At 33.2% G+C, this 25,064-nt stretch overlaps 1 protein-coding gene across 7 annotated transcripts in view; it reads left to right on the top strand.

Moving 5' to 3' along the window:
• The window catches only part of LOC123703462 (nuclear factor 1 B-type), a 53,055-nt gene that overhangs the window by 11,433 nt on the left and 16,558 nt on the right, over window positions 1-25,064 (top strand). For all 7 annotated transcript variants that reach the window (XM_045651460.1, XM_045651459.1, XM_045651461.1 and 4 more), the window contains exon 2: window positions 22,056-22,211. In XM_045651460.1, the coding sequence (XP_045507416.1) occupies window positions 22,056-22,211 (156 nt within the window). The remainder of the gene's footprint in view (window positions 1-22,055; window positions 22,212-25,064) is intronic.

The raw sequence follows: 25,064 nt of genomic DNA, 5'->3' as shown, positions 1-25,064 counted from the left end.
TCAAGGATCAGTTTGGAGTGACAGACGCGAGTTGGCACAGCCAATGCCACGTGTTTATTACATGAACAATTTATATTTTTGCACTGGATTTTTGCACGTTGTTGCGTATGCTCTTTAGTTTTCTATTGAGTATGTATGAGAACGTTTACATTTCTAGTATATTATATTGAAGAATGAATGGAAATGTTATGACATTCAAAGTGACAAGGTTTCTGAACGAGTTAAGCTTCATCGGGGTTTATATCATACATATTGCAAAGTTGGATCCAGAATAGTGTTAGTAGATAGTAGTAGAATTAATTAGTCCAGAGTTTAACAATGAAATATTATTATCATTGTAATATAATAAGGCTATTGTAATAAGCCAGTTTTTAGAATATTCATAAAACTCACTGACCGTTGAGGACCTAAAAATGTACAAGTACACTTTTTCTATTTAATTACACCTTTATTTATTTAAGTACACCTTTATCTATTCCTTGATACAGATATTAACCCACAAACATTAATAAACAATTCAAATTCTCCTTTACACTTACAGAAATATATCCCGTGGGAGGGGATTACAGGAATTGGCAAACAACTGGTCACGTGCGTGTGACTAAGTGTGGACAATGCTTTCGTCGAGTGATTACGAGCTGATCACCTGTGTAATTGTAAATAAAGTGATCATTTGTGGATTGGCTCGGGTCGAATTAAGGATTATTGGGACTTTACATTCTAAACTGATAGTTGTTATATGGCAGTGCATACAGGGGTTGAATTAAGAAGAATTATGTGGACTCCACATTGGAAAAGTGCTTGGTTGGACATGTCACTTCTTACAGTGGTTACGAATTTAGAGTGATAATTGGGATAGTAAAAAAGTATATACTTTTTTACTATACTGCTATGATACTGTTTTGAATTAAGGAATATATTTGAGACCTAAACTAACATAAAATAGGTCTACCAATATAGTCTAACAAGAGAAAATGAAGGAGTATAATTGGAACATTAACTCGTAGAAGTTTAAAAGATTGAAATGAAGAAGTGCAGCTTAGTAAAATCTTAGAGTAAAATTTTGTAATATTGTTACGGAGTCTGGAAGGAAATTTTATATTTTATTTAATGATTGAATTATACTAGTGTAAAACAATCGATATATACTATAGATATGGGAACGTAAGAACTCGAAACATATTTTATTCTATGAACTAGACTTCTAGAAACGCAATCGATAATGAATCGTGATAAAAGAAATAATTTGGTTGCCACTTTTTATAAAACTGCGGTGTAATTTGAGACCAGATTTTTTTGTCGACTTTCAAATAAACTTTTGATAAATTAATAAGGGATGAAGAAAACATTGACGCGGTTTACGTCGCAGCCAGCAAGACTTTATATAACGTCATTAAAGAATATCATAATATCGTAAAGCACGTCTTTGAAGCTAATTTTATACAAGTTCTTTTAGAAATTCTCGGGGATTTCGCTAAGATACCGTCATAAATACATAAATCTATATTTTTATGACAGTTCATGTCCAATTAGAAGCTCGTAGCATGTCTACGGTGTAGCTAGGCTATATCACAGTCTCATATATAAAAAAGTACTCTGTGATCACAGTTGACAGATATATACTACGTACCAAGTAAGCCCCCCCCCATGAAATTATGACGTATAGCTATAGGGCTGTTACTTTTTGATATTTAACCTACTTGAAAAATAAAGGAGAAGGTTATCAATTCGGCCTGTATATTTCTGTTTGCTTTTTTTCACAGTTGATTTTGTGGTAATTTGGAGATTAAAACCCGTTAAAATACAAAAATGGTGTAGCCTAAATATGAATTTACAAGAAGAAACAATCCGAATTAATACAGCTTGTAAAAGTAAATACGTTTTTATCAGTGCTATATTTCGAAATCTAGTTTTGTTATGGACGCCGAAGGCTATTTAATGTACCTAAATTATTTATAATGCTAATAAAATAGAAAAATATTAGAAATATTTAAATAATAGATTTATCGTATACTAGCTGTCCCGGCGAACTTTGTACCGCCCTGTCAATGAATGTTGTGTTACCTTTTAGCTGAACTAATTAAGGCTTTGATGAACGTAATACAATGATACAAAATAAATATTTATATGGGTTGATAGGTAATAGTATTTTATTTTATTACTTCAAACACGTCTCAGAGAAAAATGATTGAATTTTAATAAGTTGTGCAGCATGGATTAACTCTTTTCATTATTAAACGGTTATCGACCACGCCAACGTTTCGTTTCACTTTAGTTGTGGTAATTATACCATTATCATTGGGCGATCGACGCTGATACAGTGGGTAACCATCGTTGCCTGTGATGGTCTCTGCCATCAATTTTCGTGGATACCTTTTGGTACACTCGCTGTCAACCATGCATGGTGTTTGGTGGTTGATTGTTTCACACGGTCCATGATAATATCAACGTCATGTCGGTCTGGATCGGTTTCAGGATTAGCAATCCCCGTACACTCATATATTTTATCTGCCAGAATCCTTTCGACTAACCAAATTAAAATGTGTGCATGCTGCAAGCCAGATTGTTGTCATTCGATTGAAAACATCCATCATTGAATAATCCCAAAGATGTGTTCCATTAATGTAACTCATCAGTGATCGGATTTTTTGCTTGAAAACACGTGTGGTGATGTCGTGCCGATCACTTGATATTTGTCCGGGAAGCAACAGTTGAACAATTTCCATCCATTTCATGTGATCCACATATAAATATTGTAATGAATAAATCTGGCTGACCATAATGACGAACATATTATTATGTCATTGCATCTTGTGCATATTCACTTGGGCTACCTGTGTATGTCGTCGGTAAAATAATCAATAGACCAACATTTTCTGCATCTTCTGTGTTAATTGCATTGCATAAATGGATGCAATCTTCAAAACGCAATTTAGCTTGTTTATATTGTTGACGCAGTCGACGAAATCGCAACAAATAATTGTCAGAATTTTTACATTTTTATAGAATTTTTTCAATAATTAATCGAACTAACCTTCTTGGTTAGTTTCCCCACCAAAAATACCTTATTAATTTCTGAAAACACGCGTAAACACAAACATTAAAGGAATTTTTATGTATCTGCTTTTATTGCACTTTTTAATAATTGATTTTAAAATAAATACAAACAATATTTATTCACCCTTTTTACTTTTTAACTATTTTACACATTTTTGAACGCATGAATGTCAAACATTATTTTCCGTATTTGACAGGATTGACAACTAATGATTGACATGTACGAAAATCAAAATTTTGGGAAAATATTTATTCGTCTAGTTTTTGATGTTTTTATGATTTATTCTTCTATTCTGGGCGGTGACAAATCCAACGAATCCAAAACCATGAAAATTGGTTCAGCAGATCTCGAGTTATAAGTGTTGGAACATACAGACTTTCTTTTATATATATAGATAACCGCTAAGGATAACCGTATCTAAATGTTAACATTACTTTTACAATGTTATAAAAACGATTAACATGTCTCTTAAATATTCATAAAAATCGTTTTGTCCTGTAAAAATAATTTAAATTAACTCGTGAATTCTGTGTGATTACTTAACAACAGTCACTTTTCTTGTGAATAATATACATCGTTACTTTTAATTACCTATCTTATAATTTTCAGTTTGCATAAAAAATGGACAGATTACTACGTAAACGGATAACAGTAAAGTATAATTATAGGTTCAAACCAATTTCCACGGTATAACAGCGCAGATAACCTCAAAATACATCGGATTTGTATTCAGTTAGTGCGCCTGATCTATATTCAAGAGATTTCGTCCGAATATTGGATCTTATAGGATACTTTTTATACGATTGTTATAAGAAAATCGCGTATGCACTCCCAGTATTGTTACGTCATTGTTTTTTCAGTTAGAATCGAGACTGTTTTTTTAGAATTTTTTTTTCTTGTGAATTTTATTAATTGTTTGGATATTATACCCAATGATTATACCCAGTATTTTGTCGATCCTGTGAAATTATAAAGTTACTTGCATCTATGAATTTTCTTTATCAGTTAAAGATCACGAAGAGTGAAGACCTACCTTTTATCGAAATTTACAGCAAACTTTTCAAATATTATGTTATATAAATACAAAGGTAGTTTATGAAATATTTGTTGATATTTAAACCTGTAAAATTTTGCATATGTATTATGTTTTCTGTATAGAACTATGTCTATATTATTTTCCAATCCCTCTCCATGCCCTGGGGCAGGGGGCAGAAGAAGGCAGGGGACAATTTTCAGGTTCCAATATACAATATAGTCTTAAAGAATCAGTATCAATTTGCGGAATAATCCCAAATGCTGCAAGCTTAACGGCCATATTGTTTTCATAAGCTCCCATCTCTATATTTTGTCTTCCGGAATCTTTTAAATTGATATAGATGAAGATTATCGCAAATTTAATAAATAGAAAGGACGAAGGACAAAAACTTAATAAGCATTATGAAGATATACTATACTAGCCCGTTATTCAATATTTCGCAAAAAAAGCATTCGGAAAAAGGAAAACTATGGTTTTCGGCAAAGATAGAATTAATTTTTGTGAATTAATTTATAAATCGATCAAATAGTTTTGATTTATGTTTTATGTATCTTTCATCTCTTTAATATTAGTTCAGATAGAAGATAGCTCGTTATTGTAGTCTCATAAATTTTCTATGTCATTCTGTGAATTTTTCTAATGTTTTAATAGTGATTCAGCTATTTCGGGCGGATACAAAGTCAACAAATCATAGAAATTGGTACAGCCGTTCTTGTGTTATAAATCGTCCTAGACATACTTCGGTTTATATGAATAAATAAAATATTGCTACGAAATACAGGTCCAGAAGTAATTGTACATTTAGTAAGGGAATTGTACGAAATTGACCAATTTTAGAGAAACTTCTTCAATATTTCCAGATTTCAAGTGATATGCTCCTTATTCAAGACCTTAGACAATTCCTTAGACAATCCTTATTCAAATCTACTATTAAAATATCTCTTTAAAACTAACTTATTTTGCTCAGTGTAAGTTTTATTTTCTAGTCAAGAAATCTTCACTAATATTTCAAATAAGGGAATGATTTTTTGTTTGTCTATTACCAAATAAGCTCGGGCTAAGTTAGTGACTATGAAAGAATTACGCATATCGTCTCCGGTTGGTTTAATGCTCTAAGGCTCGGACATTAGCAATCGGTAAAATCAGTCGATTTTAAACATTTTTTCACCATTAGTAAGGTACATATTATAATACGATATATTTGATTATTTGATACTAGGTTTCCGCCCGCGGCTTCGCCCGCGGAGTCAAAGAAAAACCCGCAAAGTTCCCGTTCCCGTGGGATTTCCGGTATTGCGTCATATCCCGGGATAAAAAGTAGCCTAACTATGTCCTTTCTCGTGTATCAAAATATCTCCATACAAAATTTCATGAAATTTTGTTCAGTAGTTTAGGCGTGATTGAGTAACAGACAGACAGACATACAGAGTTACTTTCGCATTTATAATATTAGTATGGATTATAAAGAGACTTGCTGCTGCTATTTTTTTTGCTGAAATAATCGAAACAAGCTTCTAATCTAAATAAAATATCTTATCCCCTTATTTCACTATCCCATACATGTATCCCATTTGTTATCACAGATTTGAAAATATCAAAACATTGCAACTATAAGAAGATATCAAAAGGAATTTCGTTACCAAATATATATATATATAAAATCGGTTGTCTGTCCGTGACATTCCGCTGATATAGCGATATCTGTTCGCTGCAAGTTTCCATTATCACTTACTTTATATAAAATATTGAGTCGTTTAAATTATTTCGCTGGGGATATTTTTAATTTTACATTTTTTTAATTTTAAATCTTTTAATGGTTGAATGAATTCAAACTCAAACTCAAACATTTATTTATTCAATTAGACTTCTTCTAGAAGCACTTTTGAATCGTCATGAAAGTTTTAACATTTACAGTCTGTTGAAATAAAGTGTAAGCTGCTAAAACAAGTTTTGCTTGAAACGTGAATAGAAAAGCTCTATTATATATTTTGCGAACGTTTTACAAATCGGTTCAGCTTTTTTGGATAATTGAAATAACAAACACATATAATAACTTTTACTATATTTATATCATGTATGTAGATTGTAGGTGGTCAAAAGTAGGTAAAAGTAGGTGCAAATTATTTTCAAAATGGGACCAGCAGTTTTATACGAAACTTTCATGTAGTTTACATGTAATCCATCATTAGCACAGAAGTGGGATGACTAAATAGTATAAAGATGATAAAATGCTTTGAAGAAATATATAGGTCCCAGTATAGGTCGTAAGAACAAAGGGAAGTCTAGACTAGGTTAAGGACCCTTTATGGGCGTGTTTGCTTTTTTTAGGAATGTTTAAAATGTGTATAAAAATTATAAATTAAACGGCTCTATTTTAGCTTTTCGACAGTTGTACATGTCGTAGTCTTGATGGAGAAACTTAAAGAATATTAAAGTTGTGAAAGTATTTATTTTTATCTGTACAGGTTTAAAATGATTAACATTTTCGTATCATTTTAAAATTTTATAGATTTGCCTTCGATAATATTCTATACTAGCTTCCGCCCACGACTTTGTACGTGCATCCCCGTTTTTCCCCGTTCCCGCAAGAATTTCGGGAAATCCTTTCTTAGGGGACGGGACGCCTATGTTATGACATCTACCTGCATGCCAAATTTCAGCCCGATACGTCCAGTGGTTTGGGCTGTGCGTTGATAGATCACTATATCAGTCACCTTTGAGTTTTATATATATAGATTTTAGTTACGTATAAAAATCGTAGCAACGTTCAATATAATATTTTCCGTTTTCTGTCAATAAACAATGAACGAAAATTGAAAAACCCTGTAAAAGGTATATGATTTTATCACTTTTTTCTATTACTACTTTACTAAAATATATTTCCTGCTAACTCAACAAGCTTAACGGGTGTCTGCAGACATAATTTCAATTCAAGGGTTTCTGTTATATCTTTGAGATAATTGCCATATTTATTTAAGTCGCACCTTAAATAGATTTCTAATATTAGTCGTCGACGTAAAGCGGGCTTATGCACATTCATAATACGTTTATTGTTCTATCGTCCTTAATGTATCGGTAAATAATGAATCTGAATTTACAAATAATATTGAAAATATTTCAAGAATATTTAGAGGATTTTACTTCCGAAGTACTTTACGTAATCTTTATTTTTTTATCAAGAAGTTTGAGTTATTCTTGTTATCTACATCTTAATGGATCATACTTTTTTAAGGTTATAATTACTACAGACGTTATAATTAACGATTTAAATAACTCTTCGTATTTCTGTCTTTAGTTATACAAAATACCTATTGAGCAATTGATACAGTTTGCATAGACTGCAAGAGAACTGTAAATTGTGCCATTTCATAAGTTAACATCAGATATTTCTGTTCAAGATGTCTTAATCTTTGTTTATGACTATTCAGTTTTGATAGCGCCTCTTTGTCCTCATTGTGTCGTGTAATCGTATATTAAATCAGATTATTCCCTACACCCTCACTGTCAACGGCGTCAGCTCATCAAAAGCACCAAGACGACATTATTTCTCAAGTGATTTACCATTTTTCCGATAATAGAATTCGCCGTCTCGCTCGCAGCGCCGAGGCGTTGCGCAAACGCGGCCCAGAGCTAAAACCGCTCGGCTAAATTTAGTTCTGCAACTGCATCGCATCGTGTCATGCCCATAGAAAACATTAACACCGTTCCCAGACGATATATGGACACCGCATACTCGCAGCCAGATTTTCAGCAACACAAATTGCCGAATAATATTCAATTAGGTCGAGAATATTGATGGTAGGCTCCGGGCCGCAATTTTGGTTAGCGCATCTGCTGTCCATACACGCGTAGTAATATACGATTAGTTTTCCGATCGTTCCCCGCACCCGGACATTATCAGCGTAGACTCGTCCCCGGTAACGATTCGAGTCGATTTCGCTCGTCTCCCGAAACGTTGGGACACTTCTAAATATAACCCCACACGCCGTCTCGACCATTTTTCTTCGTTCGACCGCGTACGGCGTCCGGCAGATTGCCAGAACTACGTCACAACCTCTATTACCTCATAAACGCTTAACTTTAGGAAAGGACTTTAAAATTAGCAAGGACGCCCGATGGTGCGGTATTTCTGTGTGACACCAGAACTTTTGTAATTACGCAAGACGCAAGATGGCCGCCCAGGCATGGCGGCGGACGCGGGAGAGGAGAGATGGGCTGTCACGGTGTATTTATGAAATTCGACTGAAAATAGATCGGAGTAGTGGCTACGGGCGAGTCACCTTGACGGCGCGTTATGTAAGCCGCTGCAGATCGCATCGTACGCCGAAATCGATTTTCAAAATGTCGAAAATTCCACGCAATCGATGACGTATCGATGAGTGACGTTCAGTGTTGCCACTCCTCCGGCTAATAAATTTATTGTTTGGCATGTAAACGGATGCGTTCGAGCCAAGAAATTACAGTGTTTAGTAAAAAAAAATATTGAATGAACCGGCGGAATGATGGAAGTGTAATCGGGAGCGCCTTGCAGCCTTGCCAAACACTATATTGTTTATACTTCAACACTTGCAACATTTTTTGATTATGCCATGTTTACTAGCGGCCACGCCGCGTCTGCGAGTATAGGTTTTTTCTTTTTAATCGGGCCTTTAATTACTTCTTTCCTAATGACTCCGGTCGGACCATTGAACGAAGGCACTTAAGTTGGGAGGACGTGACTTTCTTTATTTCTAGTGGCAGTCTAATTTTCATAAAAGAGACTGCAATGCGCATCTCTCATAGTTACCGAAAATACTTTTTGTAAAAATACTTGAAGTATTTCGATAAGCCTATAAGATATATTACGACGGCGACAAAAATCTCGACATTACTGTACGTAAAAACGTATATAAAATATTTCAAGATGAAGATATCTGAAATATTTCTGTTATAATATGTTTGTGTTTTCAAATAAATTACGAGTATTTTAGGGAACGTTTAAATTATTTGAAGCGTTTTATATCTTAAGCTGTTTTTGAAATAAAAAGTCAGCTTTGTTGCAGTGCTCAATAATATCTATTTCAAATTCTTTGAATAATTTAAACGTTCCCTAAAATACAAGTAATTTATTAAAAAAAAGTAGAAATTCACGTAACATATAAAGGAATAGTTCTAGGATGTTTTCAGTTGCTTTGTATGCTACGAGAGCGGGCGAACGCATAGCATTTCAAGTGTTTTCTATGTGATGAATTAATGATCAATGTATGTTTAAATTGTATGTAGCGTCTGGCGCCGTCTCTTTTATGTTCCATGTATCGATGATTTATGTATCTCGATTAGTTTGCATTACAATCGGATCATTATCGATATCGAGTCGCATCACTAGCCGGACACCCGTCGCCGCAAATTATTATCGATACTGTCATAACTCGGCGCATTGAACATTATGCCAATATGCAAACGGTCGGGCCATATCTTAGAGTAACGGAGACAATAGTTGAGTTAACTTGGGGATTAGTGATGTGTGGCTGTAAGCCGTGTGAGGACAAACCGATTTGCATACACCACCCGTTAAGCGTCATCCCCGGGTTCGAGACCGTCGTCTTAAGGGATTTCGGAGTTTACGTGAATAATTTTCGACGATTTTCGCCTCTTGATTGCTGTATTTGCATGTTTATAGCTCGATGGTTGCACTATTACAGTAATGGGTGTATTCTTAGAGCTTGTGAGTTTTAACTGTGTTCTGACGTAGTTAGCGGGGGTTGTACTCGCTCGGAGGTTGTGTAATAAAGCAACGGAGTTTTGGATAACGCCAGGATGCTCATTATGTAAATGGAACAATAGTTTTTGTTTGTATGATTAGAGTTGCCTTTCTGTTGTGTTAGGATGTGAAGCCTGAGTTCGTATTGGCTTTTATACGTTCAAAAGTACGTTGAGTTAAACGAAACTTTGGAATTCAACTCGTATTATACACATTTGTTTCACGTGTTACGAAAAGGTTTAAATGTTTTTTGCAATGCACCTAATTCTAATAGGTGCATATATATGGACTTAAAGATTAATCATGATAAAATATATATTATACCATGTGGAAATGAAGATGAAATTTGTATGTTTTGACACTATCAATAAATCAATGATAGGCTAATCGTTAATTTATTGAAGTGAAACTTCTTTATCGGGGTTGGAAAAAAATTTAGTTAACATTTATTCGTAAGGCGTAACATTTTTCCGTTATGTGCCATTTTTTTCTTATCCCTACCACACGTGATTCGACGTATTTCTGTAAAGTTGAATATAGTAAATTTTTTTTGAAAAATAGGGTCATAAAGAAGTTTCACTTCATACGTGTGTACACAATATATTTTTTTTATTAATGTTTTGGTATTTTAGTATTTGAAATAAAGGCGTCTTGTGTCTATAATAAGTAGGCTATCTGTAATTGCACTAAAAGTTTAAGATTTTGTATATTTTACTAGATTTAAGTAATATGGCTAACAGAATAGTTATTTGTGCATAGATGCGAAATATGCTCAACTACTTTGCCGAATAAAAGATTTATTTATTTTACAACTTTATAACATAAGTTATTGATTATTTAACTAACGGAATACTTCAATCTAATATTAGGACAATAAAAATTACAAAATCGTTATACAAGTAATAGGTACAAGATACAGAATTGATAAAAATATTCGAAGAGTTCATAGTTCTGAAATTCAGGTATCGTGCAAATTGAGGTTAAAATTTATACGATTTAACTTTATATTAGATACAGTTAATTTATGTTCAAATTCAATACTATATAATAATTAGTATGTACTAATGAATGAATTTTCACTACACCCAGTATTAGAAAAGCAATGTTGCTTTAATAATACTGGGTGTAGTGAAAATCATGCATATTACTAATTAATTAAGGGGTAAGTAGGTAATTGAAATTTTCGTACGAGAATAAAAAATTGCAAATTAATTAATACCGACCTATACTAAAACAATTGATTATAAAACTTAATAAACTGTGTTAATAATTTGGAAAAATAGACGTGATGTAAATAATTTATACTTTAAACGGACTTCAAAAGCGGACGTTAATTGTAATCAATATAACAATGAAAATAATTCTACATGTACACATTGATTTTAATAATTAATCAATTAGAGGTTCAAAAACAATGTTTCTTGTGATTTTCTGAGCTTATATTATCATTGCAAAAATATTAATTAACAAAAACAGACCGAAACTTTAGACCGAAAATTGAAGTATCTATACGTAATATCGAAAATAAATAAAAATCTATACTTAATTTATAAGAAAGAACGATGTTTTTTGTAGTTTGAATGGTTATGAGAAAGTATCTATAACTCTCTCTCTAGTCTTTAGTTTTCCCGGACTTATTCGATTTTTCCGGACATTTTTATGATATTTAAAAAATTTTGTCACCACGCTTTCTCGCCCTTAAAGTCAGGGTATCCTGTAACACCCAAAAACGACTTCCGAAATCGAAACATTAACCCCAAGTTGTTGACCCGAATAAACGCAAACAGTTACGCAATGACAACTAAACAATACGCATTAACATAGCGCATATTATAAAACGCATTGTAAAAATGGCTGCGTGATGTGAATTTTATTTGGTTTATTTGCAAATGATTGTTGCAGTGCATCGTCCGCCGTTCACCTTGTGGTGTGTATGAGGAATTTCAATAAGATGCACTTGGTTTTGATTTGATCCATGTTAGCGGTTTACCGTGGGATTCCGCGATGTGTGGATTTAGAAGAAAATAAATAAATATTTCAGGACAATTTTCACACACGGCACGATCTGATCCTATGCTTTCGCTTGTGTTATGGAAACCAGATGGCTGATACATGTATAATTTTAAATAATTACTAATATAGATAATTAACAGCCAGATAAAAAATAGTAAATGAAATGGTAGGAGATTAGTAGATGACGTGGGATTCGTTTAACGTAGGAGTTATTTGGAATATACAAAATTGTTTTTTATCCGAATTTATTACAAAACTCGTCTATATTTTACAATTGTAAAAACATCATCTTAGTCAAATTAGTCTTTTATTACAAAAACCTCTCTCTGTCTCAACTCATCTCAACGTTACATCGATCTCTTTATCAAAATTCGTCCTCCAAACATTCTTTTTTTTTCCAAATTAGGTTACAATGTCACCAAATTATTGTAAATTTTTACATTGAACGTTAACAATGCAACCACGTTGCTCAGTTTTTTAGAGGCTTATACCTTCTTACACCATCTTGCTCAAAATTTATATTAGCAAAATCTATTCTTTATAAACTCATCTATACTAATATTATAAAGCTGAAGAGTTTGTTTGTTTGAACGTGCTAATCTCGGGAACTACTGGTCCAATTTGAAAAATTCTTTCGGTGGTAAATAGCCAATTTATCGAGGAAGGCTATAGGCTCTAATATATCATCACGCTGAGACCAACAGGAGCGGAGCAATGCGGGTGAAACCGCGGGGAACAGCTAGTACCTATTTAATAATTTTCACTTAGATCACCTAAAACTCATGACGTCACGACTTGCGATTTATAACTACAACTCTGATAGAATCGCATTAGCAGGCAGCATTAAAAGCCATGTGTATTAGAATTCCAGTGTCCGCCATATTTATTCGTTGTAGCAACGCTCGCATCCGGGTGAGACATTCTTGTAGATGGTGGCTTAATTGCAATTGCAACTCAAACTCAAACTTAAACTCAAGCTTTTTAAGAAGTAGTTCTTTCAGGTGATTTTTGAATCGTCAAAATACGTATGAAATAATTAATTTTTGCACGTTAGGAGAATTGGATTAAAGCGTGTTCTAATCATGGTTTTCGATCTTAAAAAATATTAATATTCCGTCATGATTAAGGGTATCAAAGATTTATTTATAAGCGAATTATCTAACCTTAGTAATCAAATAGTTTGAAACGAATGTAAGAAGTCGTTTATTTATACACAAATAATATAAATTCAAATTGTATTTTACTCGCTTATAACACAAGAAAATATTCAATGTTCATACACAACACATTTAATGTTTTAAAATATACGCATTTAGAAGCTATATATACCTATTATACTTCGATTTTCCGTTGTTACGAAAATTTAACATTGAACACTGAATGTCACATTTTGTCAGTAGATCGTTTTAAAAATGTGGACAATTATTATTAAGGGCTGATTTTTCAATCCTTGGTTAAAACTTATTCGTAGAATAACTTATTAAACTACCATTTATGAAATGTATTCTAATTACCTGAATTTGACAGTTTACAGGTGACATTTTAATATTATCGTGTAATATTTTATTGGACGGATAAGTTTTATCCAAGGATTGAAAAATAAGCCCTAAGAAGAATTTAGTTATAATTTTTATTTATAAAGCATTTGAAAGCTATAAAACTAAAAATATCAAAAAATAGATTTTTATATTAGTTTTAAGAAAACTCTAGATATTAATATTAAAAAGTTCGTATCGTAAGGGCTACAAATTGAAAAATACTTTCTGAAAATGGATTGAAAATGGTAAATATCATAATTACGATTATGACAGTTTTTAAATCGAAATTTACCTTTAAAAGTTTTAAACTTTCTTCAAATTTTCTTCAATAGTTGCTGTCTATAACCCTGCTTGCAAAATTAGCGTAAGCTCAAATGACAATGGAGAAAAAGTAAATGATTTATAGTTGCAGTGGAAACTTCTAAATTAGGTTACATTTAATTTGGCGCCCTCTCAATTTGCAGTTTACAAGGTCAGGAATACAATTGTTTGTCTATTTTTTACGGTACATATATTAATTTCATGATATGATGCAAATGTTGTAGAAATTTCGTAGTGTTGATAATTTTTTTAATATTATATTTAATTTATAAGGAATAAGGTCGAAAGGCTGTGATGTTGTAACTTACAAGAATGATAGGTTCGGTGTGGTTGTTCTTTTTGTAAAAATATAAACTTTGTATATACCTATCTTATTATGTTTCAGAATAAAAAAAATATTTACACCATTTAAAAAAATATCTTATTAGTATTAATTCGATAAATGAAAAGCATAGATTTAATATCATAAACTCTCTGCACTCAAATTTATCACAGTTTTAACTTATTTCTTCCTAAAAAATTTACTACTTTTCCCAGATAAAAAAAAAACGAAAAATTCATAGTTTTCTACAATCTAGGAATTCTATTGATAGATTGCATCACACATTGGACAATATTCGTAGCACGTGCCCATGTCTTCTACTTTTCCAAGCAGGATCTTGGGTGTTACGTCTTTTATTGACATATTTTCTTCTAGAATTTTCTAAGAGAATTTATAGAAAAGTATTGAATTTAAAAGGTGTTTGAGAATAAACACATTTTATAAGTAAATTGATGTTTATTTGTTTTTTTGTTTAGTTTCAACTTGAAGAGAGGAAGTAATTGCGCTTTTCAGGATTAAGGTTATTGTATGAAATTGTTATAGAATTATAAATATATAATCGTTAAAATTTTAATCTTTTGGTATAAGTATTTGATAATAAATTGATACTTATTTCCATTGATTTCATTAACTTTTTACGTGAATATATTATTTTAGCGATTTCAAATTTACATAGGTCCATGTCAGCACCTATATTTTTTTTAAATAAGATAATTCTATGCAAGACAATTACCTACAGCACAGTTAGACATTTTCAATCATATACCCCCAATAGAAATCTGGTTCTTACTTCATTATTTAAATGATTTTAAAACGTTTTTATAATAAAAATAATCTATGATCTATTGTCTATGGTCCTTCAGCCAGTTCAGTCTGTGATGAAAAACACCACAACAGCGATGCTTAAGTGTCGTATAAAACTAAATTTATAAGTCAAAATTCCCAGCTTTCAGGGGATATTTCGAACTTTCATTAGATTGCCCTATAGCAAGTGAAGTCGCAAATAATATTGAACGTTGCATTAGTATGGGCTGAATGCTCTCCGATACCTCTATAGAGGAAGGTCGGCTTGAGTGCATGGAGACGCCAGTGTGAGCGGATAGCGATTTTATACGATGTAGCGTTTCTTGGTATAATATTATGTTAGTGTAAAAACGTTGTACATCGGATGTATGGTTATCAACGATCCAGATAGTAATTTATTTAATTCCGTTTATGTTTTATATTACGTTGTGTAGATAAGAAAGCTTCAACTATATTATCGGCGTCAGATTACATTCTTAGACATATTAATTCTCTTCATATCTGTAAAATTAATTATTATCTCTTATTTCATTTTCCTATGACTATCAAGATTAGTTCAATGTACTTAGTCACGGTGCTAGTACCCGTTGTTTTTCAATAGGATTTCAAAGATATAAATTTAAAATATAATGGATATCATATCTGGACATAATTTAAATTTTTTTTTTTTTATATAAGTGTTTTGGGATATAATATTGTAAAAAGTAGTTTATAATACCTATATTTGCACGCTCAACTACGAGCAGAATGTTTAAGGATCTATGACTATATTGTCTGTATCTACAAACATCTTTATTCTACATTCTGCAAATAAAGCAATTTGAATTTGAATTTCAAGAAAAGTTGGTATGTTTTGTACTGTAAGTCAAAGATAGATAAATAAATAATAAAGATCCACCCCGCTAACACTACCACCGCGCGGCCAGTTCTTGAAACTATTTTCTATTTCAGCAAACAGTTCAGCTGTTACACCGCTTCAGTCGTGAATACGATATAAATACGTCAAACTACACAGCGGAATCACTATCAAATAGTTGCCGTTCTATTTGATTCAATCTACAGTTAATATTTTTAAATATTTACATAGTATAATGGTCGTTTACTTGGTCTTGGTGTGGGGCGGTTCAGTCACGAACGTATGAGAGATTTATCATATGAATAGATATTGTTTTCCTCTTTTTTTAGGAATTTAAAATGAAATAGGTAAAAAAATTCAGAAATTAAAGTCTTAACGGATTTTAATCACGATTTATTCGATAGATTTCCCCCCGCGGCTTCGCCCGCGTTTTCAAAGGAAAACCCGCATAGTTCCCTTTCCCGTGGGATTTTCGGGATAAAACCTATGTGGTAATCCAGGTTACCCTCTATATGTGTGTTAAATTTCATTTTAATCGGTTCAGTAATATTTGCGCGAAAGAGTAACATACACACACACACACACACACACATCCTCACAAACTTTCGCATTTATAATATTAGTATCTAGGATATTATTAGCCTGAAATATTGAACATTTTGCAGCAGTGGCCAGGGAGAGACTTTATGTCTCAATGCGTAAAATCAAACACATGAAAATATCTAGGTAAAAATATTATGTCAAAAAAGTTTGAACCATTCTGTATGACACTGTTTCGATATACTGGACATCCCTTTTTATTGGGTGGAGCCATTAGGAATTAAGAGAAGAAGAAGAAGACACTGTTTCGTTGTAAACTGGATTAGTATATTCGAACCTTATTTATTATTCGAGTGAATACGGGGCTGGGAGTTAACTTTTCTATAAACGTTATGGAAATAACACTTCAATAACCACGTGGCTCATAAAATATCGTAATTACATATCCTTCATATCATAATCTGAAGATTTATTGGTTGCGTCAAAGTCTAGTTCTATAATATAAGTATCTATTTGTGTTTTATTCAATATGTAAAACATAATATATCTTGAAATGTGACGTCATGAATTCTTCCTAAAATCAACCTCTTGAACATGGCAATATCATACATACTTTAGATTTAACAATTTTCATATACATAAGGACATGTAGGTGATCATCCATACTAATATTATAAATGCGAAAGTTTGTATGGATGTATGGATGTATGGATGTTTGTTACTCTTTCACGTAAAAACTACTGAACCGATTACAATGAAATTTAGCACACATATAGAGGGTAACTTGGATTAACACATAGGATAGTTTTTATCCCGGAAATCCCACGGGAACGGGAACTATGCGGGTTTTCCTTTGCAAACGCGAGCGAAGCCGCGGGTGGAAATCTAGTTTAAAATAAAAGTGTAATATCATATGTATCATACGATCAACTATGTATGTAAAAAAAATCAAAACGGAATCCAATGACTCATCAGCTTTATAGTCTTGAAAAGAATACTGACTAACTGCGGTTAAGGGGTGGTCACATAACTTCTAACTTTGTAGGACATCCCTTTATTCCTTCACAAATTTGAATAATGATAATATTGTACAGAGCAATAAAATCATCAATTTATAATACTTTTGCAGTTTCGTAGACTTTCCATTGAAAGTCTGTAGTGATGTTACAAGTAAATTGAAATATAACGTTACCTAAGTTTTTGGGCGTACTGAAAACCATACCCAAACAACAAGGCAAAATTTTACGATGAACAAAAAACAGTTTTCTTTGATGGTCGGTTAACGGTTTGACGAAATCATATACTTGACACGCCTGTTACGATGTGAATGTTTGCTGTAAGGAGTTTGGAGATTAGTTTATGGTTTGGTCGAGCTGGTTTCGGGATTTAGGTGAATCGGGAAATTGGTTTCTTGCTCGATGGAAATCTTTATTGATTTATTGATTTTGTGAAACATTTATTCATGAATTTAAGCATTATATTGAATGAAGATTATGAATTATTTTTCCAAAATGCAACAGGGGAATACTGACTAAATGATGGGCGCAGCCTTTTCCAAATATCATCAGGTTTTCGCTTTTGGTTTCCAATCGCAATTTTGCAATAAAAGTTGTTGAAGAGCTTACTGTCTGAAAGCTATGGATGAAAACGATTGCGTTTACTCGATAGATATATGATACCCATTGACGTTTTTGTGAAAATAGCAAGAGTATAAAGCTATAGAAAGTAGGCAATATTTCATTGTCACCGCAGAATATTGCTCAGAGAAACCGAGGGTTTATCCGGAGAAATTCCTCAAAATGCATCGCAAATACTTTAAATATTCCAGGCTCGTTCAGGTTAACTACCTAAATACATATAATCAAATTCTGCATTCAGTTTACAACAATGGATATTTATTGTAGAATTACGTGCGCTGCTAAACGTATGCGTTCACTTGTTGCGCGCCAAAACGGCGCGTGACAAGATGGCCGCCGTATTTTTTTCACATAGCAACTTTCCGCGTGTGCTATGATTTTGGCCTGACTCCTGTGTGACGTAGCGACCCAGATAGGTAAGCCAATCGGTGCCACGGCCAAGTCCACATGGGTATCCCCGATGAACCAGCGCCAATATCTATAAAATAAATCGCGGAATACAGATAAAAAATAATAATGAATCGTTGACGTAGGATTTGGCGCCAAAATCTTCGGGTGAACGCTCTCCAGTTTGGCAATGCTCGTGTTTTGGAAGTATTTCTAATAGTTTGTTTGGATCGGTTTGCTTTACGAGGATGCGTTTGTAAACAAAGTTTACTTTTATTCATCGTTTGTTTTAAATAGGTAAAATTTATTGCAATACTAAATCAAACACCTTCATTAGAACAGAATAGATCACTGAACACAACTTCTTCCAAATATTTGGCTTAAAGCAGAAAATGATTGCAATTTTCTATCACAAGTTCCTTTTGCACTCTCAACAGCACATGACGTGAAAATTTTGGGTCAAAGTGTATTTGGTAGAACTTATTTGATAAAGCTTTTGTCAAATTCATGTACATACATTTAGGTAATTCCATAGTGATAACTCTTCCCTCTCTTGTTCTGAAAATTGTATTATACCTCAAGTATAGGCCCTAGTTGCTCCCATGTTATTTTCTATCTAAATTTCAACACAGTTACATAACTTCTGAATTCACTTCACATATTATCTAAGTTCCCAGCTACTTTACTAGCGAATAACTTTAAAACACAATCAAATAAACACGTGAAAGCGATATCATCTCAGCATCAGGGCATATTGTACGGAGATCCAACAGTTTGCCAAGTCTTACTGTTCAGCATTTGTTGCTCATATACGCCAAATATTCGCGCCTTATCGTGAGCGTGATAGTTTTATGACGCCGTTTTGTATTTTCTATTTCGCGCGCTTTTTCGTGTCTTCAACATGGCGGTTGTGCGCTTATGCTCCGGTAATGTTATTTTTAGATTAAGCTCGCGTTTTATTTTGTTACTGTTATAACTGCTTGTTTAACGAGGTGAGTTTTATTGAGATGTTTCGGAGTGAAGGATGCTTTTTTGAATAAATTCTAAACGTTATTTATAGTCGATGGACAATCAAATCATCTTGATCTTGTAGTCAATACTTTATATCCGATCCGAACTCAACTTAATAATCCTAAACTATTCTGAATAATGAATAGACGGTACAGTTCAAATTGGAAGTTGGGTTCCAAAAACTAAGTTAATCCATAGCAGCAAATAATGGCTCAAGAAAGATATGAAAAAAAAACAATAGTTTATTGTTTCTTAAATTAGGTAGCAATCAGTTTAAAGTTGACGACAATCTAACGCAGAACAATATCAAATAGCTATCAGAAAACCATTCTGTGTTGGCCAACGCATGAAAGACGTACACACGTCCAATATAAAAACGTAACATCGTAAAGAATTTCCGATAGTAAATGAATAGAAGCGTGTTTAATAGGCTTATTTATCAATGGCAAATTGGCAAGTTTTTTGTGTATTTCATGCCAGGAACACGCCACGTGCTGGCAGGGTCCTGCCAAGGTAGCTTGGCAGGCCGGTTCGGTGTCTGCGGTGTAAGCCAACGATATGTTGTGACGGCTTCTTGTTTGAACTAGATAAATAGTGTGAATTGGATTATAAATCGTATTTTTTAGAATGAATCATGAATTGCCAGCGAATAGCATGATGGAATTGTTGTCTTTTTCATTTGGTTTGTTTTGAAGAGCGAGACACGTTTGTACTAATAATTGTTTGAGATAAAATCTTTTAGCTTTAGCAGGTACCTAGATCATGAATTATCTCTTGATAGTATGCGGAAATCTGGAGCTTACCTAAGGATAAGAATTAGAAATTCAATGTGATGTTCAAGATACATGAACGCCTCCTTTTTCAAATAATGAATTAATAAACCGCATTAAGTCCACGAATTAGATCAAACAAAAAATATAAGGTATCTGATGGAAATAGTTGTGTTATTCTCTATTTTGAATAATTTCTTATTACCCTTAAAGAAGTATGTCAAGGGTAAGGGACACAATCGCCCCGCAAGATCCGTGATTCATGAATGGTAAAATTAAATATTTGGCAGTGCTATCAGGGAAGCCCGCCACGTGGGCAGGTCCTGGCAATCTGTTTTGGCATTACGTGTTGCCAGCCAATTTAATGTTTTGACTAGTTCATTGTTTATGGAGAACGTAAACCGTCTTTAAAAGATTTCATTCATACAGTTGGAGCGTAGGTGAGGTAGAAGGTCAGGTGATTGAAGTTTTTTGTATCTTGTGTTGTACGGATTGCAGGATTGGATAGATTTTGTAGTGAACTTGCGTAAAGAGCGTAAGGTTGAAGGTTTTACTGAAGTAAAAGGATAGTTTGAAAGATAAGATATATAGTAATATTTAGAATTTTGTTTAATGACGTCTAACATCATATTAAAGCGGACATCTTTCTTTCATTTACCTATAAATATTACTTGACAAAAATAATGTAGGTTGCTCGAAACAATTCGTTTAATACACCAACGTATTGTTCAACATTGCACAAGTAACCACCCACGACAGTGAGTGCGTATTTTTCGTATCTTTACCAGACTATGTCGAGTCAAATTTCTCTGAAACAAGCAACATTTTCTTCGAACTGGCCATGAATAAAACATGGCGAATTGACAAGCATGTCATTTATAATTTGAGTCTCGAAAAAAGTATAAAAACAAATACATTCCAATACTGTACAGCTAAAAAGGGTTGGCGATAAATCAGGATGGCACATTTGCATATTAAGTTATGATTCAAAGCACAACAATACAGCATTTGTTCGTGGCGCGCGATGAATGCGTGATCGGTGACAGTGACATGTGTCAATATTGGCGGGCTTTACGCGGCCTGGATAGCCTAATTCGATTTTTAAAAAACATTTTTATTGTGTGCCAGTGACGTCTAATAAAAGATTTGTCCTAGATGGATTAAAAAAAATAAGAAATAATTATTATTATTTAACAAATAGCAGTCAGCCTTAGCAGTCAGCTTATTTACTAGTATCGGGTAATAAATGATGTTCAGATGAGGATACATTTTCGGAACTTTAATTTAGGATCACGATACCAATGTCGCGGCTTTTTATTCTAACTACTTAGTTATGTTATATAAGGTTTCATGTTTTCGTACGTCTAACATAAGAATTAGCAAGAATTTTATGTATAGGTAGTTACAAGAATATCTATTTTTTTTGTACATTATAAAATAAGTATGAAATTTATGTGGAAATTTATCATTTTAGTGTTATATTAGTTGAAGTAATAAAATTAATATTGCTATTAAATAGGACTCCTTATGCCTTTGGATTCGCCTTTATGTTATGAATGCTTTTGTTGTAAATATATTATATTGTATGATCTTGTGATATAAGGAAGCTCTAAATCTTGTGTCTTGCTCTGACATTATGTAAATCGATAATTTGAAACGAGACAACACGATTTTGTGCTTTCTTTGCAAGATAATGGTATTCTTTGGGTATAGATTTGTATTATTGTATGGTTCTATATATTTGGTGTTAAATTATGCTCTTATTCATAAATGAGATTTTAGTTTGAATATTAAAGTTTCTTCCAAAATATAACAATGTAAATTTCTTCGTGATTATTAATTAATGTAAGATATTAAAGAAAGTTGAATTAATTTCAATCTCATTGATATTTTTTTATGTAAGGTGACCACACTAAAAAAAATAATTAGACCATTGTTTCAAACAAGGTTGGGGTGACAACAAGTTGTTCTAAAATGGATAATACTTTTACGTTTTTCCACCACCCTTCTGACTGTTCACAGGACGAATTCCATCCGTTCATAGAGGCCCTGATGCCTTTCGTTAAGTCCTTTTCATATACGTGGTTCAACTTGCAAGCGGCCAAGAGGAAATATTACAAAAAACACGAGAAACGGATGAGTCTTGAGGAGGAACGGCATACCAAATATGAGTTACAGGTAATTATTTATTTATATCTATACTTAATATTATAAAGCTGAAGAGTTTGTTTGTTTGAACGCACTAATCTCGGAAATTACTTAGTCCGATTTGAAAATTTCTTTCGGTGTTAGATAGCCCATTTATCGAGGAAGGCTATAGGCTATATATCATCTCGCTAAGACTAACAGGAGCGGAGCACTGTGGGTAAAACCGCGGAGCACAGCTAGTTAGTAGATAATAGTGAAGTGAACATGGTTTTGCAGCAATTGGGTTCTACTTTATAAACTAACATAGAAACACAAAATTGGAAGGAAAACAAAAGTTTTGTTGGGTGTTTTGAGTCGGAAAGTTTATTGGAATAAAGTAAAGCTGTTGTTCTTGGGCTTGTCTCTGGTCGTGTTGAATGTACCTACAGACTATATGAAGGTTGTTTATAATAGAGTGTGTATCTGAATATATCCTATAGACCCATTTACATCTGTATTCTAAATAATCTATCCCTACTATAATTATTAAAATTATAAATGCGAAAGTAACTCTGTCTGTCTTGTCTGTCTGTTACGCTTTCCCGATTAAACCTCTCAACCGATTTTGATGAAATTCGGCACAGACAATCTTTAGACCCTGAGAAAGAATATAGTTAGGCTACATTAAAATGTATGTTGCGAAATATGTACCACGGGCGAAGCCGCGGCGAACCGCTAGTGACTTTATATGTTTAAAACGCCAATGTACGTATAGTAGGCTACATTTTATTAAGAATTAAGTGTATTTTAGTGTAGCGCAGTGGTGGCTCAGTGGTGAGACCTCGGACTTCGAATCGATAAGTCCGTGGTTCGAGACCAGGCGAGCGCGCAGGAAATAAATTGATTTTTCAATTTATCTGCGCATGTTGTAACATCACCACTGCTCGAACGGTGAAGGAAAACATCGTGAGGAAACCGACATGTCGAAGAATTAAAAAGTTCGACGACATGTGTCATCCGCCAACACGCACTTGGCCAGCGCAGCGTGGTGGATTATGGCCTGTACCCTCATAGGAGGCCCGTATGTCCCAGCAGTGGGAACATAATATATGGGCTGATGATGATGATGTATTTTAGTATAATGTTTTAAAATAACAACGTTAAGTATTGAAGTCTGTCGTTGACTTCTTAACATTGACTACCTTTATTACTGTTGCCAACAAATACATAAGTACATGGATGATTTTTTATGATATAACTTAAGTTTTTTTGAGATACCTATGTAGATAGCCTATGTCACGCAGGAATAATGTAGCTTTTTGCTAGTTAAAGAATTTTCGAAATCAGTCCAGTAGTTTTGAAGTCATTTTTTACAAATATTAAAATATATAAATCTTTTTTTTTATGATATTACTTAGTTTGAAAAACTATACCGACAGAGTGGTATTTCAATTCTAAAACAAGCTAAAAGGAAAGATTTATTAGATTTTTCATGTAAAAGCTTTGACTGCGTACAGAGATATTTGAAAGTCCAATATGTATATTGTACATACTGAATTTAAAATAATTTACGCCTTACTAATATTTACAAACTAAATACATAACTATTTTCAATACATTTTACAATAATTAAACAATAACAAAAAGCTATTTCAGTAATAAAACGAATTTAAAAGTTGCGGTATTACAGACACGCCATAGTCTACCATTGCTATTCGGCTAGACGCAATGCGCTTAGCTTCCCTTGTCATAAATTCATGTAATTTATACTGTGCCCGATGACGTCACGTTACGTAAGAATGGCGGAAAAATTAATATATAACATGGTGTTTTAGCTGGTTGTTTGTTTGTATTGATTGGAAGTGCAGATAGAATAGTATTTGTTTAATGTCTTCTGGATGAATTAGGTTTTGTAGATGGAAGGGCGTTTTATTTATGGTAGTGAAAAAAAGTGAAGTCCCATGTCCCCAAGTGGGGTAAGGGGCAGATGCATTATACATCTGTTTCACTGATCGATTTTTTTTAGGGACAAGTAGGTGATCAGCCTTCTGTGTCCTGCCAGACCGAGACATTTTTTTCCTCGTCTCCACCGGGAATCGAACCCAAGACCCCTCGGTTCTACGCTCACGCGTCAACTACTGTACCAAGGAGGCGGTCATATTTATACATATAGGTACATCAGCAGTTTTCCGCAATATGTATATCCCAGTATATCCATAGTCCTATGATCTACAGACCGCGTGGTCATGGGTTACTACGCTCTCTGTCTGCGCCTCCATAACTATATTAAGTACATGACATAATATCTATAAACTTTTGCCGATATCTATTTATTCTCTTTCATAAAATATAGTTTCCTATATTGTAGAATAATCTTAAATTAAATGAAAACTTACTTGTGATAATCATTTCAAAATAACGACAAAAGCGTTGAGTGAAATATTTTTTTTGGATCAAGAGCTTTTTAAACAAGTATTGATAATTTTGTTCATTGCACCAATGTTCCAATTTCGATTGTTATAAATGTTATTATTTAATATATCTTTTGTGTCTATAATATTTATGATGCTATATTTCCATGTATTGTGTGTTTGTCTAGTCTTTTAGGAGAACCGTAGGCATATGCAAACATGTCAAAATGTTCTTTACATATGGACACGTACTTACATGTATTATTTATGCAGTAATTATTTAGTAATCTGTCGTATTATGTATATCTTCAGTTTACTTCTTTACTCCACAAGGGATTTACAAATGAGATAAGTTATACCTTCGTCTCACTGGAGGTATTTAATTTCGTCACTGAATGAAATGGATCGCCTGGTGCGTTTTCAGGAGTGTTCCTCCTCGCAATGCTACACTTTGCATGAGTTCTTAATATGATGTAGATTTCTTTCCTAAAAC

The sequence above is a fragment of the Colias croceus genome, chromosome 26 (assembly GCF_905220415.1).
Source record: "Colias croceus chromosome 26, ilColCroc2.1".
Lineage (NCBI taxonomy): Eukaryota > Metazoa > Arthropoda > Insecta > Lepidoptera > Pieridae > Colias > Colias croceus.
The sequence above is the reverse complement of the archived record's forward strand: the minus strand, read 5'-3'. Positions and strand labels throughout refer to the sequence as shown.